We start from the raw sequence: 15996 nt of genomic DNA on the forward strand, positions 1-15996 counted from the left end.
ATAGCAGAATACATCATTCAGCGAGATACTGAATTGGGTATTTGTGCAAGCCTCATCATGTTTTTACAGACATACCCACAGTCAATGGAAGTGGAAAAGCCATGAGATGTATTTTAGTTTCTGTTCCCTGTATAAAATTATTGAGAGTTTTCTCCCTTGTTTTCAATTCAAATCAGTGCTTAGCAATTCATAATGCTGCTGTAGGTTTAAATTATTTGTTTTGTCTCTTCAAAAGTTGATTGTCACTGAGCCTAGTGACACTGAGCATAGTGAATGTGATTATAGTCACTGTGAGAAGTAGTTGGGAGTCCAACTTGAGTTCTCTCCTCACCAACAGTGTCTCTGGACATGGGCTTCAAATAAATTTTTGTTCTCATTGTAAGTAGGTAAAGGTTTGTTCTGTCTGTGGTATAGTTTTTGTAGCTGTGCCACCCAGCTCCACCAGAATCATTAGCACTATAGTGTTGTCCCCGTTGTGTGGGAGAGAGCTAATGCAGAATGTGAGCAGAAAGATGTTTGTGCTCTAATTGTAGCAATGTGTAATAGACCTGACTTTAGGCTGATTTGGGTGCTGCTAACAGAGCCGTTGGCACAGAATGGAATTTAGTGCTTTGGCTTTTGACTTTTCGATCCACGTAAGAGGAGGGTTTCAGAGCCTGGCACTAACTCTGTTAGCAGTGGCTGTCACATCCTGAGCTTTCTGTTTAATCTACATTGAATGTTTGTGTTCTGTCACTATATGGTAGCTGAATGAGTTTGCCTGAAGTTATGTAGGAAGTCTGTGGCAAAAGAGGGATTGGGACTCAGGTCTCCTAAAACATAAGACACTGACCTTTGTCCAGCTTTCCTGTTTGGCCCTTGGAAGATGGCACAGCTGCATGCAGCCACAGCCTGTGCGTGTACATATGCAGCTGTTCTGTGAGCATACACTGGTTAAAATGAGCTTTTCTTTCCTGGAATTGAAGAAATGGAGGCTCAGTTCTGAAAATTGAATCCGCCATTTAGTATTAATAAATGCATGGCATCACCAAATGAGCATTTGACTTTAAGCTTCTTTCTTGTACAGAACATGACTACGTTTGAGTGCATGGCAGACTGGGGAAAGTGCCTCTGCGCTGTATGTCCTTCAGCAACTACCATAATCACATCTGGAACAAGCTCGGTTGTGTGCATCTGGGAATTTTCCTTGATCAAGGACAAAGTGAAATGTCTAAACTTGAGACAGGTCGGTACTGTGGCTCTTTTGCTATAGAAACAATGAAATCCAAAAGATTAGTTTCTTTCTCTCAGATGACTGGCAGAGGAAACACCTTTGGGTGAATCAAGAAGGCAGAAAAAACCCAATAATCAGCAGCATCATGTGACAACTTGTTATCAGGTCAGGAGCTGATATGCCTTATACCTACAGGTTAGAGTTATGAACTCTGCTTGGGGTTTTTTTTTCCACTTTGGTAGCATTTCCAAAGTTTATCATGATCAAAGAAACAGTGAAGAGAAGGTGTATGCTTTCCTCACCTGAAGTGCAGCCAACCCTTGGATTATTTTCAAAAACCTTACAGTTCTTTTGGGGCTGCTGCAGCAACAGACGGGATCTCCAAAACACCCTGCAAACCTACCTGATGGAGATGAAGGCTCAGCTAGGCAAAGTTCTTGATTCTTTTCTCTCAACCTGAATTCAGAACATAAAAGGTTTATTAGTCACTCCATGAGGAAGGGATGCATCCGATAAGAATGATATCATTTGTGTCCTCATTGTCCAGAGTCCTTTAGTGGTAGTTGATTTGGAACTCATCTATAGTTATCAAACAGATGTGTAAGTGCTATTTCATTTACAAAAGTAAATTCTCATGCAAGATTTGTGTGGTTCAGCTATGGTGAGTTCTCAGCTTTACAAGTAAAGCTACAGTACACCTCTATCATATCTGAAAGACAGTATGGGGCCCTTTTTCCATCAGAAATCATGAGACAGAAAACACTCTGCTATTTTTAGGCAAACTAATAAAGGGCTCACTGATCAGCAAGGTCTCCAAGTGTTAGAAGCTTCTTCTGTTCATTTGCTCTGGAGGGATATTCAGATGATATTTCAGTGCTTTCTGTACCCCGAGCCAAAACATATTTTATTTGTCATTAAATGATCTGAAAACTTCCATGTCTGTTGGGATGCCAGAGAAGTATTTAGATCTTCATTCATATGAAATTCTTGTGTGTTGAAATTAGGGGGGAAACTGTGTTTTGAGCAGTCTCTCTTCTGATGTTATGTTTCCTGCTTGAGAAGAAGCCAGAAATATGAGACAAGATCTTCAGTGATGACTTTTTAATCCAGTTGGTTATTATTCTAAACTAGGACATGGACATAGAAATGGAATAAACAACAGTAGATAGAAGTATAAGCAGTAATCTTTATCAACATCAAAATGATACCAGTCAGAGGATCAGTTTGAGTTTCAGGCAACTGTTTGAACATGCTTTTATCTCCAGTATAATGCCTTTCTCTTTAACAATCTAAAATCAGCTTTGCTGATGTGTTCCGCTGTGATTAATCTGGTATTACCCAAAGTCCAGAAAGTGGCATGAGGTCATGCAATGACAAATTCTGTATTTTTTCCTTCTCTTTGCTAGCAGAGGCATTTTTGATGACTGTCTGGCATAGATGTAAATTTGAACTATGGTTCTAAATGTCTTCCAGTGAATTACTTGCTGCTTTCATGTAATTCACTGTTTCATGGTGGCTGCTTTTTCTGCTGAACAAAAATATTGTATCATCTTTCCTGAGAGAGTGAGCTTTGCTTAAGTAAAGCTGATGTGCTATAAAGTGGATGCTATTCACTTACCAGCTGTCTCATGGGACTGACACATTCTGGTTTGGAATGTAGTAAAGTACAGAAACAATATTTCAGCAGAAAAAGTCACTTTTCCCTCTCTAGCAGGGGCTGCTTCCACAGTTTTGTGGAACACTAAAGATTGAGCGTAATAGCCTCAGTATTGATCCATGCAATTTACTAGTTCTCTCAGTGTTCATGAGCAGAGCAATCCGTGTGATCCAGCCCCCAGAATTTCTGCACCAAATAAAACACTAGACTGGGAGAAGCATCCAGGCAACCTGTGCTGTCTGCCACACCCACCTCTCAGGGAGGTGTTGAGCGTAGCTGTGAAGTGTCTGTGTCCATGCGAGCCAGTTAAGTTGGATGGTCAAACTTGGTTAAAGTTTTCATGAACTAAGCATTCCTGCAGTTAAGCTGGTCTTCTTTTTTGCCTTTTGATATTTGTGAATTTACTCTGGAGATAGGCCTCACAGTTCTTTCTACAGATATGCTGCAGGATATTTCCCATTAAGGGAAAACCTGTCAGTCTTTGCAGAGCAATAATGAGAAGATGGTAGAAAGCTAAAAGCATGTGACTGTTTTTGCATGAATATGCATTGAGACACTGGTGGATCGAAACTGAGATTATAACTGGGCTCAGATCTAGCCCTCTATTCCACACTCAGCTTCTATTTAAAGCACTTCACTGCCAGGTAGGATCTTTCTGGGTTAAAAAAAGAAAAAAAGGGTTTTATTAAAACTTGTGCAGGAGCTTAGCTTGGCTTGACTTGGCAGTTTGGATGCTGTCACAATGAGTACATTTTCTTTCATGCTTTGGAAGAATGAGATGAAATTTGGAGCCCTTGAACATGCCTTGTCCCAGCCCTTTTCTGCAAAGGTCTTGTGCAGTTCTTAAGCACAGGCACTGGGTTATGCCCAGTCCTTTGTAAAGAGCCTGTTCTACAGCCAGACCAAAGCTGTTGCTGAGCCTTCTTTTCTATGCTCAGTTGAGAGTGTTTCTGACCTCTGAAAACTACTGTTGGAGACCCCATTTTGTGCCAGTATTTTTAGTCAACAGTTCTTGTGAATGGAATCAATCACAGGCTGAAATTCATTCCTCGCAGTTGCAGGTCACCTTCAGTAGTACATAGCCTGCTGCAGCTCAGCTTCTTCACCAGTGGATTAATGTTTGAATACTGTTGTCCTAGTAACCTTGGCAAGTGGCAGCACATGTTAGCCAGCAAGGGTTCAGTTTTGCAGTCACACGCTGGAAAAGTGTATGAGATGTGTTTGCAAAAATCATCCAGGACATGTGGCTCTCCTGCTCCATGCTGAACTGAGACAGACACTGAAGATTTGCTAATTATGTCATGTAGAGAAAGCCAGCAGGGAATATGCATTTACTGTTAAAACCAACATTAAAACTGGTGGATCTGATTTTTCACAGTAAGACAGCTAAAAATTGAACCCTGAAAGGCTTTTTAGGAAATCTGTGAAGGGCTTTTTCCTCTGTTATCCTACAGGCTTTACTGTCATTGGTGGTTATGCAGCAGAAATGTATACTGCTGTCACTTGAGAATGCTGCATTAAACAATTGTCATTGGTATACTTCAATCCATGACTTCTGTCTGTGCTATGAAATTGCCTAAAGTGTAGTCTTTTCTTTTTATGAAACTATTTAAATAAGGCTAAATTAAACTGGCCACTCCTTATGTCTCTGTAACCTCTAAAACAACAACAAAAAAAGTATGTTGTGCAATGGTGAAAGAGAAAGGAATTCCTATATGGCTTTAAAGTAAAATTTCTCCCCAAATGCTGTTTTTCTTCTTAACTAAAATCAGAAAAATACTAGTACTTGTTCAGAAAACCAGAAAGATAAGACTGAGAAGGTCACTGATATACACCCTGATAAGTTTTATTTCAAAATGTTTTTTAAGTATTGAGAAATAGTCATTTCCAAGCATAAATTTTACTTAAAACTGCATGGACTGAAGTGACAAATGATGTTTGGTTGCTGAGCAAAAAGCACTGTCATAGAATCTGAAATGTATGCCAAAGGCCCTGAGTTATTGTGCAACTTGGGGCAAGTCATATAATCTCTTGGATCCTCAACTTTCCTCAACCACGAGTTGAGGACAAGGGTGATTCTATAAGATGCTTTGCTATTTCCCCCTCATACCCTTTTCAGTTCTCCAAAGAATGACTAGGTTGCTTGTTCTTACTAAGCAAATGCCAGTAGGAGTGTGATTCCCTAGTAAGTCAGTCACCCTCTGCTGTGGTTTCTTGGTTGCTTTTTCCTCACCAGGCTTTATATGGGCACACTCAGGCAGTGACCTGCCTTGCCGCATCTGTGACCTACAGCATCTTCGTGAGTGGATCTGATGACAGAACCTGCATCATTTGGGACCTGAACCAGCTGACGTACAGAAACCAGCTTCCTGCCCACGGGGCAAGCCTCTGTTCTGTTGCCATCAACAATTCAACAGTAAGATCTTCATTTATCATCTTTCTTCTGATGTATCCATGAACATTTCATGATAATTTAATGGGTGCTCTTTCCAACATAAAAACATCCTGAGTCTGATACATTGATTTTTTTTCTTTCTACAGAGATTGCTAATAGTGTTCTTAATGATGAGAGGCGAGCACTAAAAGCAACATCTTAGACTGAGTAGCTAAGTAGAAGCATCTTTGGATGGGTGAATAGCAGGATTAAACAACTTTTAGTTTACGGAGAATGAAGTATTACCCTAGTAGCTTCTGGATTTGGCTCACCCATAACCTTATTGCCTCCATTATTTCATTAATTTCTCTTGACATTCATGCAGCAGAGCAATGTCAGCTGAGACATGTTAGACCTCAGTCTGCCACCTCAGCTGATAACTACCTTACACCTTTGTGGTGACAATGTTGGCTTTTTGTTTTCCCTTCTACTTTCAGGTGTGTGGGGAGCTCTTGAGAGCAGTGGGTATAAGTCTGTTGTGGTCTGTGCCTGGATAGAACTACATGCATGTTGGTAGTAAAATATTCCATACTGGATTTTACTGAGATTTTCTTCCCAACCTTCTATCTCCCAGATATATTGCTTGTGCATTTGTATTTTCAGTCTCTAGTAAGATACTAGAGCAGGGTTCTACCTTCTCAGACAATTCAAGGTTGGATCCAGTACTGGAGCTTGTACCAAGAGAGGCAAAATTAAGTTCATAGCAATAAGAAACCAGGCAGACATTCTCTACTTAATCTGTGCCAAAAGAGTCATCTCATATCAGAGCTTTATTAACCATGCAGTCTGATGGCTAGTAATTGAGAGTGGGAATTAAGTAGTCTGTTCAGTGCCAGCTCAGCTGCCAGGCTCATGGGTCCTGGTTAGTGTAAAATGGCCAGTGGTTTCAGCAGGCCAGTTCAGAATATCCTGGGAATCCCTTATGAAGTCAGCTGAAGCAGTGCCAAGCATTCAGAAATGAGTGGGTGGGCTGGCACAGAGCATGAGCTTGAGACCCCAGGAGGATGGAGTCCTCTACTTTCTATGTACCAGTCCATCATTGACAGCGGCCTTTTTAGTTGGTAGCTCCTCTTCCTGAGCTGTCCAAAGCGAGGTGCTCTGTGCCAGGAACAGTCTGGTGATTGATCCAAGCACAGTTCCCCAGCTTGTTGGAGTGCAACTGATTAAACTGATTGGACAATAGTCCACAGAAAGATTTGTTTAAAAGGGGAAAAACCTTAGGAAAGTATGACTGAAACTTCAAGGAAAAAAAGATTAAAGGGTCCGTATGTTGAGGATGAAAAAATTATTTTTGACGTTAGCAGATCAGGATGCTTAATTCTGAAATATGTTCTTGTTTAAATTTTCTATATAGATTTATATATTGTAACATAAAGATAGAAAGAAAATGTTTTCATTGTGCTAAATTAAATATTGTGATTGACACAAAATTACATGTTTGGTAACAAGGTTTTTCCTGGAAAATTCAGAGTGATTTGAAGCAAAGTTTTGAAGGAAACAAATTTCTGAACCACATACTTTTCTGTGAAATAAGAATCCTATACATCTCTTTGTTATGTGATTGTTGGTTTTTATTTGCTTGAGCCTCTAGAAGCTCCATTTATAGACCCAAATCTCATGGTGTTTGTATCACGTAGACACAAAATAAAAAGGCTGTCCCAAAAACTTAATAAGCTGAGGACGACTGTAAAAGCTTGCTGTAACTAATGATTTCAGTTAGTTTTAAATCCCGGTCTAGACCTGAAAAACACTGTAGATCATTACCAATTGCCTGGACATACTCTCACGCAGATAAGGTAGCTGAAATTTAATCTCTTTAATTATTGACAACTCTGTTTTGAATGTGCTATCCTTGTTTTATCTTCAGAATTCTGCCCTGCCGTGTGAAGAGCCCTGGCCCCAGATCAGGCAAGGGTGAAATATGGTGTTAGTTGATTTAAACCAGATGCATGCTGCTAATTTAAGGGTACACAGGCCTTTGTCAGAATTACATGACTTTGCTGATGGTGTTTTATTTAGGTGGTTCTTAGTATTCATCAAGGGTGGCAAGGTTAGGTGGAATTTCAGTTAGTAAGTTCATCAAAATGCACTTTTGATAAGATCATTTCAAATTGCAGCATTGGCTCGTCATTCTGTGTGTTTCTTGCCCCTAAGGGATTACCTGTGTATTTGCTCCTTAAGTGCAGTCTGTGGTAGGACTATGCACCTGCGTGGAAGGGAGAGGAAAGGAGAGATTCAGTTGCAAAGCATGTTTTCTGCATCAGAAGCGCAGGTCACTGAATGCTGAGCTGGTCGTTGGTCAAATGCAAAACACAGTCTAAAAATGCGATGACATTAAGCTCCCTGTGAGGGGCAGAGGAGGATTGTGAAATCACCAAAGGCTTCACAGCTAAGCAGGTGAACACTGTGTCCTTGTTTAAGAGCATGCTTATTCATAAAAGCTAAGGGCACTAGTCCTGGCCCAGAACCTGTGCTAGTCATTGTCCCTGTCCCTGACAGTAGCTAGGTCAGTCTGTCAGTCTGCTTTTTTACTAAAAGCCTGGATTTTCTAGAAAATAGAAAGGGAATGTGTAAATAAATGTTTTAATTTTGAAAATGTAAAAAAACTTTGTTTCTGCATTGTCTTGCTAAATCTGAGACAGTTATTTTGGGTTTCTACGATGTAAAATTGTCAAATTTTTTCATGAGAAAAAAATGTCATTTTTACTTTCTCTGGTTTACATTATCTGCCCAGAAGCAAACTAAAGGTCAGAATTTAAGTCAGAGCAGCTCTGTAATTTATAATCAGCACTTAAGGAGGATGAGTGTAGGATTTTGAAACATTGCTTCTTGCTTTGTTACAGGGCGATATTATCTCTTGTGCTGGATCTTACCTGTATCTGTGGACAGTCAATGGCCAGCTTCTTGCAAGCATTAACACCACCTGCAGCCCCGAATGCCATATTGTTTGCTGCTGCTTTGCTGAAGTGATGGACTGGGACACACGCAGCATCATCATCACAGGAAGCACAGATGGAGTGGTGAGGGTACGTGGATGGGAGAGAGGAAAGAGAATCCTGATTCATTGTAGACCAAAGGCAGAATTTTGCATGCTAAATGGAGGGACAGAGCTGCCAAAAGTCCATGCCACTTTCTTAACAGGGCAGCACAGGGCAGAAGCTGAAAATCAGAGTAAAATGTTTGTTTCCTATCAATTTTTATCCTCCTGAATGGAGAGCTCTTTGCCATTCAGGAAGAATTTTTGAAAATGTGCTTTTCATTCTGGTGTGGTTTTGAAAGCAAAATTAATATTGTCTATCAGAAATATGTTTGAGTCTGGTTTCTGAGGGTTGGTTCACGGCTCGGTTTATCAAGTCATACTTTCTCAGGAGCAGGAATTCACTGCTGATTCTGCCTCCCTTCTGGTGGGAGAGCTTCCTGGGTTACTGAGATCCTCAGTAGCATGTCAGCCTCGAACGCCACCACCTCCCTGCATACATTTCTCCAGTGTGACACCCTGCAGTACAGTGGAGCACGGAGGGAGAGATGACTGTGAAATCATGTTCTGATGTTAGAAGTCCACTTTCCACCCGTTGCTGGGAAGCAGGCAACTGTATCTCTCTCTTGTTGCATTGTCACAATCCATGCTTTTTCCATTTTTACCTTCTTGCTGTCACAGCTGTGGAAGACCAAATACACTAATACCCCAGACCAAGCTGCTGGGCTGAGACCACAGAGAGGCACAATGGAAGAGCCAGGCAACATGGGTATGACCACAGGGTGGGCTGTGAACTGCGGTGTGACTGTATGCTGCAGACTTCGTTTGCTTGTGAAGAAGAGGGTGTGTGAGCACAGTGGTGTGAAGGGGAGATGGTGCAGGTAACTGGTGCAGTGTTGCTGTAACCAGCAGTAGAAGTAGTGGGTAGCCACTGCCCTACCTTAGAGACAGAGAGCACCTCTGAGCCACAAGTCTCATGGGCACATCCTGCCTGGATGAAGCTGAAAGCTTCTTCATAGGGTCTGTCACGGGTTCTGTCAAGTTTGGTTGACCACCTTTCTGCATAAACCTAGGAAACTAATGAACTGTCCTGGCTTCAAAAAGCCCATTCCCTTGGCATTTCTGCTGATGGCTTGTACTAAAGTGTCCTGACATAATGTCAGAGTGAGCAATGCCAGATTCTGCCCTGGGATGGAACAGGGAAGCTTGTTGTCTTTGCCACCTTAAATGAGGTCAGAGGCCCTTCAAACACGTGGGAGGCCAGCAGCAGGCCCTAGTGCATGGAGCTGTTTATTCAAGGCTGTGGAGCTGATACACTGGAGTTCTCACAGAGCTGAGGTTAATAAGATGATGGGGCTACAGTGCTGACTGGTACTAAAAACAACTCAAGCTCACTTCTGTGTTCTAACAAATACAGCAGCTGAAACCTGCCACGGAGCTTTAAAGGCACATCCTAAATAGCACAGCTTGCTTCTCTTCACAGCACATTTTGTAAGAGAAAGGAATTGTGGTGTTAGTATGTATAATTTACACCACTTACTTGCTGTGATCCTTGTTACAGACATTCTCTATTACTTCAATTTTAGGCACACAATTTGCATAAATATAGAGCTATAGATGTGACACCTGCATAAAAAGATATTATACAGTAACTGGGCATTACCACTGAGATCTTCAGAAGTGCTGTTCATGGAACTTGGCATCTACATTACTTAGATTGCTATGTGAAAATATTTATACATACAGAGGCATATTGGAAATTCCGGACCAGATGCCTATCCTACCTTTTGTCATGTCTCAGAGTAGCTAGAGCCAGGTGCTTCTAGGCAAGGTTCAAGAACACCAGAGATGCCAGATGTGAGATAGTTTGGATGTGGTAGCTACATAATCGGTTTCATTGTGGTCTCTAATCAGATTGCTGTAAGTCAAAGCAAAAGACTTAACATTCTTTCCAAAATCCTTTTAGTATTCTGTAGTAATTTTGCAGATTATTTTTACATGTAGAAATGTCCAAGTTGTATTAAGAATTTCCAGAGTTCTTGTCCATAACTTCCTGTGGCCGATATTTCCATGTCCTATTTACTCAGGTACAATTGCACAGGCATGTCTTTGAACAAACTGAAATTTTAGCTATTTTAAAAAATTATATCTTAAACAGTTTTCTAAATGAGGACCTAAAAGCTGCCCATGGGAGCACAGCAGAATGCTCACGTTTGTGCCTTTTTTCAGAGAGGAGCACTGACCCCAAGCATCTGCTGATGTGTAGACACACACACCTGTTTGCACGAGCCTGTTCTCAGACACATACAGCAACAGCATTCTTTATTAAAAAGTTGAGAGGTGTAATCAAAGCAGTAACATGCTCCCTTAAACTATTCAGATGACTTCAGAATTATTTTAAATGGTCAAATATTCCCACATCTCATTCTACGCATTAAATAAAATAAAATTAATACAAAACACAGTCATTAAAAAGACCAAAGTAACTATGATTGAGTTACGTTGTTAGGTGTATGTGTATGTATGCGTGTGTATGTGAAATGTTCTCAGCATTTAATTATTGGTTCTGTTATGAGCAGATTTAGATAAGTTGATAATACCAGGCCTTTATGTAATTTCTTTTTACTAGGCAATTATGGGCTGTATTATATCCTGGCAGCAAGGTATTGTGGGGCATCTTATTAAGCATAGAGCCAGTGAAAACTGATGAACAATTTTGCTGAACTAGGCATGCAATTTAGAAAGCAATAATACACAAATCCAATTTAGCACACAATTGATACAGCCGCACGTCAGCACATGTAACTATCATAGCCACAAATTAAATTGGGATGGGCCTATTTTGCAACAGCACAGGCTGAGATTAAATATATTTGTTCTCAGCTTAACAACTTGCTGACCATAAATAATAACAATCCTATCCATGCTGTCCCCAGACACTTTCTAAATATTTATTTTTAAACCACACAACAGGTAACAAGTGTGGAAAACATCTTGTTCTCTGTCGGGAACTGAATCCCAGCCTTGCCTTGACCGGAAAACCAAGTAGGACCAGCCCGGCAGTGACAGCGCTGGCTGTATCCAGGTACTGTCCTTCCCTTCGCACTGTAGCTGGTGCCCGGCACAGAGCAGCGCGCCTGCCTCGGGCTCTCCACTGCTCTGCCCCAAATCGGCAGGGGTTTTATTTTATTCTAGGGTTTGTATTACTGCTGGGGTTTAGGGCTTTTGTGGTTGCTGGATTTTTTTGTTGGGGTTTTTGTTGTGGTGGTTTTTTTTTTTTTAAATCTCAGTCGAATGACTTAGCCAAACATGCAGTCACTCTGGGAGCTGGCCTGGCTAACTGTATTAAGTGAAGGATATTGGAATAGTCAGTGGTCAGGTGGGAGACAACCCAGGAGAAACAGCAGGTTTCAGCCAGAGTATCTGTAGAGATCAGTAGCTGCTACACTGTCTCATAGAAAAAGCACTATCCTAGGAGTTGCTGGAGATACTATCCCCTTAAAATGTAAACAGGAAGTTTTTGGCCAAAGGATAACTTTGTTGTTAAACTACACTCAGTTTGCACAGCCAGCAGTATTTTAGTTTACTCAGTCTCCCTCCTGCAGTTTCATCTGGCTGTAATATTTGTTATCTCCTGCTCCAGGATGTTACAATATACTGTAAAACAGTTGCTGTCTTTCTCTCCAAAAGTGTTGGACTGTTGGCATTTTGATAGTTACTAAAAGGATTCCTATATTCTGCATGCTTAGATTTAGAGCACTTACTGAGTGTGATGTTTATGTGCATTGAAAGTGGGAAAGTCTGGGGGGAGAGTTAGTTTCATTAGTGTTGGTGGCACTGCACGCAGCAGAGATTTGAGTGGCTGAAGCCATGACATTGTGTGATAACACGTCTGAATTCTGAATCTGGCCAGCAGATTATTTAGCATCCGTATATTCTCAGAGAAGGGTAAAAGCTTCTGATCTGGCTAGATGGTCCACAACTAACCCACTGAACTCCAGGAAAGTTTGGATCCAATTCTAAGTTCAGTCTTTGAAGTACAAATCTTTGTTTACTCTATATCATTGTTCTGCAAATTTAACTTTAAAGATAACCTACTTCCCTGAATGTTGCATCCTCCTAATTGCTACACATACAAGAGCGAGCCTTGATCCTATTTGTGTCTTGTTCTTAAACATTTTTCTCTTTTTCTTTCTTTCTCAAGAAATTCCACCAAACTCCTAGTTGGTGATGACTGGGGAAGAGTCTGCTGCTGGTCTGTAGATGGATAGGAAGAAATAGCCAAGAACTCTTGCTTTTTCAGCTTTTTGGATGGAAAGAAAATTACTCTTCAGAGCATGAAAGAATCAGAGAAAACAGAAGCCTGTGGTTGGGGACTGAATCTCAAAGGAATTGGACTGACCCTGCAATCAAGTCTGACTGAAATTAGACAATGAACTCCAAAGTTGTGAGAGAGATACTGACAGACATGCAAATAGACAATGAAATTTTGCAGTATTTGTCCTGGGAAAACTTTTGTATTTTAGATACTGAATTTGGCATAATACATTGTATTTCACAAATAATAGCTAGCAAATAAAACTGCCTTGATTATGCCAAAGAGCAATATAGCTTAACAAAATTATCCTATCCTAATTTTAGTACCATGAGATCAGAAAATACTGAGGCTTCAAACAGATGTTAAGTGAGTTTGTTGCAGTATCTTTGTTCTTGCTAACATACAAGTATGTTAATATCTCCATTCCTACTCTTCCTCTTTCCCTGAATCTGCATGAAAATGTATGCATGCCATCTGAAAAGCTAGTTTGTTTGCAAAGTGAAGGTAGGAATTCCCAGGTTGATAGTGGTGCCTTTGTCCAGCCCCATTGTGAACATGTGTTGTGGTGCAATCTTCAGTTTCCTAATCTCTGACTTGTTTTATTTCATAGTGAGCAAGGCAGGCAAAATGCATGGAATGGGTGAGGGTGGATATCTGACACAACTGGTCAATATATTCTTTCATTCTCCTGCTTCACTGCCTTCTTTCCTAGCCTTGTGCCAATGTTCTCTGGAATATCAGTATCTTACCTTACACACAGAAGGGCTGAGCAGCCACGTAGGCAGAGCAGCTTCCTGAACAGCACAGACTGGGTCAGAGCAGAGCCAGGAAGAACACGAAGGACATTATGGCCATGAAGGCCTTTGTATTCATACCACCAAACACACCCTTGAACAGAAAGAGCCAGGAGAGTTCCCCGATTTCCACTGCACTGGGACTGGTTAGCACTGCAGGAGTGAAGCCATGTGTGTGCAGCACTGGACGGCCAGAGATTGAGGAATGTGAGGCACCTCACAAAATCTTGGTGTTAAAGACTTGCTAGCATCATTAGGAAGAGTCTGGAGTAGAAAACAGGTTTTTACCAGTCTTCCTCTAACTACACCATCAACTTTCTTCTTCCTGTAGGGCACTGCTTTGTTCATGACTCTTCTTTTGAATTATGTTGCTGAATGAACAAGACTTCCTATGGCAAACAGCTTTCTTCCTTACAGAGTGCTGAGACATGTCCCCACCCCCAACGCACCCCACAGCTCGGTCTAATCTCCACAGTGAGTGAGGTAATTGCCTGTGGAAAATGTAGTAATTAGAGGCTAACTCATGATGCAGACATACAAGGAAGGCTGCATTATGTCTACACAGATGACCTGGCTGGTTATCCTTTCTAACCTCCAAGTGCGTGATTTGATGACTCAAATACTATCCTTTCTGCTCAGTGAAACATACACTGAAAACAGGCCAAAACGCACTAATGTTTTTGCAATCAAAGTAACCCTATAGAACAAAGATGGACCATGCCCATCTTTCCTTTTCCTGAGGACTGAGTAAAGGTCAATTGTCATAGAATTCAACAGAATTAAGTACAGTGCTTCTTTCTTCTTCCCTTTGCACATTCCTTAAAAATAAGCTGTGATTTGGATACATGGACAGCAAGACTTCTGTCAACTGAATACAGCTTTACTGAATCATTATAAAGGTGATTAAGAGCCATGAAAGAAGCTCGCTACCTGTGTTTTCATTTACCTAGTAGGCATCCTTATAGCTTGCTAATTGTGTCTCCTCCTCCTTAGTGCAGCCTGTCTTTGCCAGTAGCAGATACTTCCTTTCCTAGAGCTGGCACTGGCACCTACTTCACAGCCTGGACAGCTGCACTAATGGCTCCAATGCTCTAGACATCAACCTGGCTTTGTTTGGTATCAGAGGAGGCCAGCTATAGTCTAGCCATTCATGGATTTGACAGGCTCATCTCCTTGTGCCTAACGTCAGTTCTCTTACATCTTCAAGAGATGAACGAGGTGCATCAGCTGTTGTTTTGGATCACAGAGAACAAATCCAGAGTGTGCATGTGTGAATGGAAGTCATCAGGTTAAGAATGTCTTCCTGAGTCAAGCTTGTTCTAATGTTGAGGGAGTTGTAATTTTTGAGAATAAAAAAGGCAAATGGATAGAAGTGGGTTGTAATTTCCTCTTGAATCAAATTCTGATTAGGAGTGATTTGCTGCACAACAGTGCTTGGTTGAGAAAGTTTTGGTTTCTTCTCTAGCTCTAGAAGATTTTTCCCCAGAGTCCTAAGTCATGGAAAGAAATGCATTCTGTGAGTACCAAAAGCAGCACTCCTTGCTTGCAGAGGTAAGGCACAAATGTAAACATGTTGCAGTCATCAAATTTCCTAGGTCTGACACAGCCAGTGGGTGCAACAGTGGTAGAGTGCTTCCTGGTCATTTTTCTGCAGGCAAGTCTCTGTGATGTGAAGTTTTCGCTAGAAATTTGTAATAAATGTTTGAACAATTAGATGAAATTAGCCCTCTTACAAACACTTACTTTTATATTTGTGATGGTCTCGTGTTTTTGGTAAATGATGAATGTCCATGAAATTGTCAGCTCTAGATGTGGAGGTAGCTTTCACTGTCACACAGACAAGACTTGGTGCTAGCTCAGGGGCAGCAGTGGTGCCTACTTGGTGGGTATCCTGATGTGATACTGATTCTCTAATGGCCACATGGGATGTAGGGGTAGAAGATCTAGAATATGTTTGAAAAATTAAGCAAGTAAAGCAATTCCACAGCAAATACTTTCAGCATAACTCCATTGTTACTGTAAGTGGCACAGTGTGAACATCAACAGAGTGTTGTAATTATCTCAGAACCAACTTTTGCAAGGGGTAAGTAGCTCAGGGTGAGAATTACCCTTAAAAGAAATCCAAATCCCATTAGGATAAGAAATACAGAAGTAAGGCACAGTCTTAATTCTGCCCTGTAGGAAAACCAAGAAGAGAAATGTGGAACAGCACAACCTTTATGTGACTTTAAAAATCAGTTTAATCTAATCGAGGGCCATAAACCCTAAAATGCCTTAATCACACTTATTTGGTTATTGCACAGACCATCTTGCTTCCTTGTTCGGCAATAGAAGTCTTATAACTGCTACAGTGAACATTAAATACCATCTGATTTCTGTAGCTTTCTGTTGGCTGACAAATGCTAGTCAAGCAGTATTTGCAGAGCTGCCTGTGCACTGCAGGGCCTTTGCATCCTCATAAAAAAGAATTTGCTCAAGCCTTTTTTGAGAAATTCATGCAATTTGATCTGCAACTCCCACATGAAAATTTTCCCTGTGATTTTCACCATGTGCTACTGTTCTCAAGTCCTTTTCATACAGGGATCTCAAAGCTTGTTACAAGA

At 41.0% G+C, this 15996-nt stretch overlaps 1 protein-coding gene across 1 annotated transcript in view; it reads left to right on the top strand.

Annotated features, from left to right (window-relative positions):
- The window catches only part of WDFY4 (WDFY family member 4), a 148656-nt gene extending 133540 nt beyond the window's left edge, over window positions 1-15116 (top strand). Inside the window, exons 57-62 of the mRNA XM_074830845.1 lie at window positions 1067-1225; window positions 5107-5286; window positions 8148-8330; window positions 8963-9050; window positions 11255-11366; window positions 12486-15116. Coding sequence (XP_074686946.1) covers window positions 1067-1225; window positions 5107-5286; window positions 8148-8330; window positions 8963-9050; window positions 11255-11366; window positions 12486-12552 — 789 coding nt within the window. The 3' untranslated portion in view covers window positions 12553-15116. The remainder of the gene's footprint in view (window positions 1-1066; window positions 1226-5106; window positions 5287-8147; window positions 8331-8962; window positions 9051-11254; window positions 11367-12485) is intronic.
- Window positions 15117-15996: the final 880 nt, after the last annotated feature.

Source organism: Strix aluco, chromosome 7 (genome assembly GCF_031877795.1).
Source record: "Strix aluco isolate bStrAlu1 chromosome 7, bStrAlu1.hap1, whole genome shotgun sequence".
Lineage (NCBI taxonomy): Eukaryota > Metazoa > Chordata > Aves > Strigiformes > Strigidae > Strix > Strix aluco.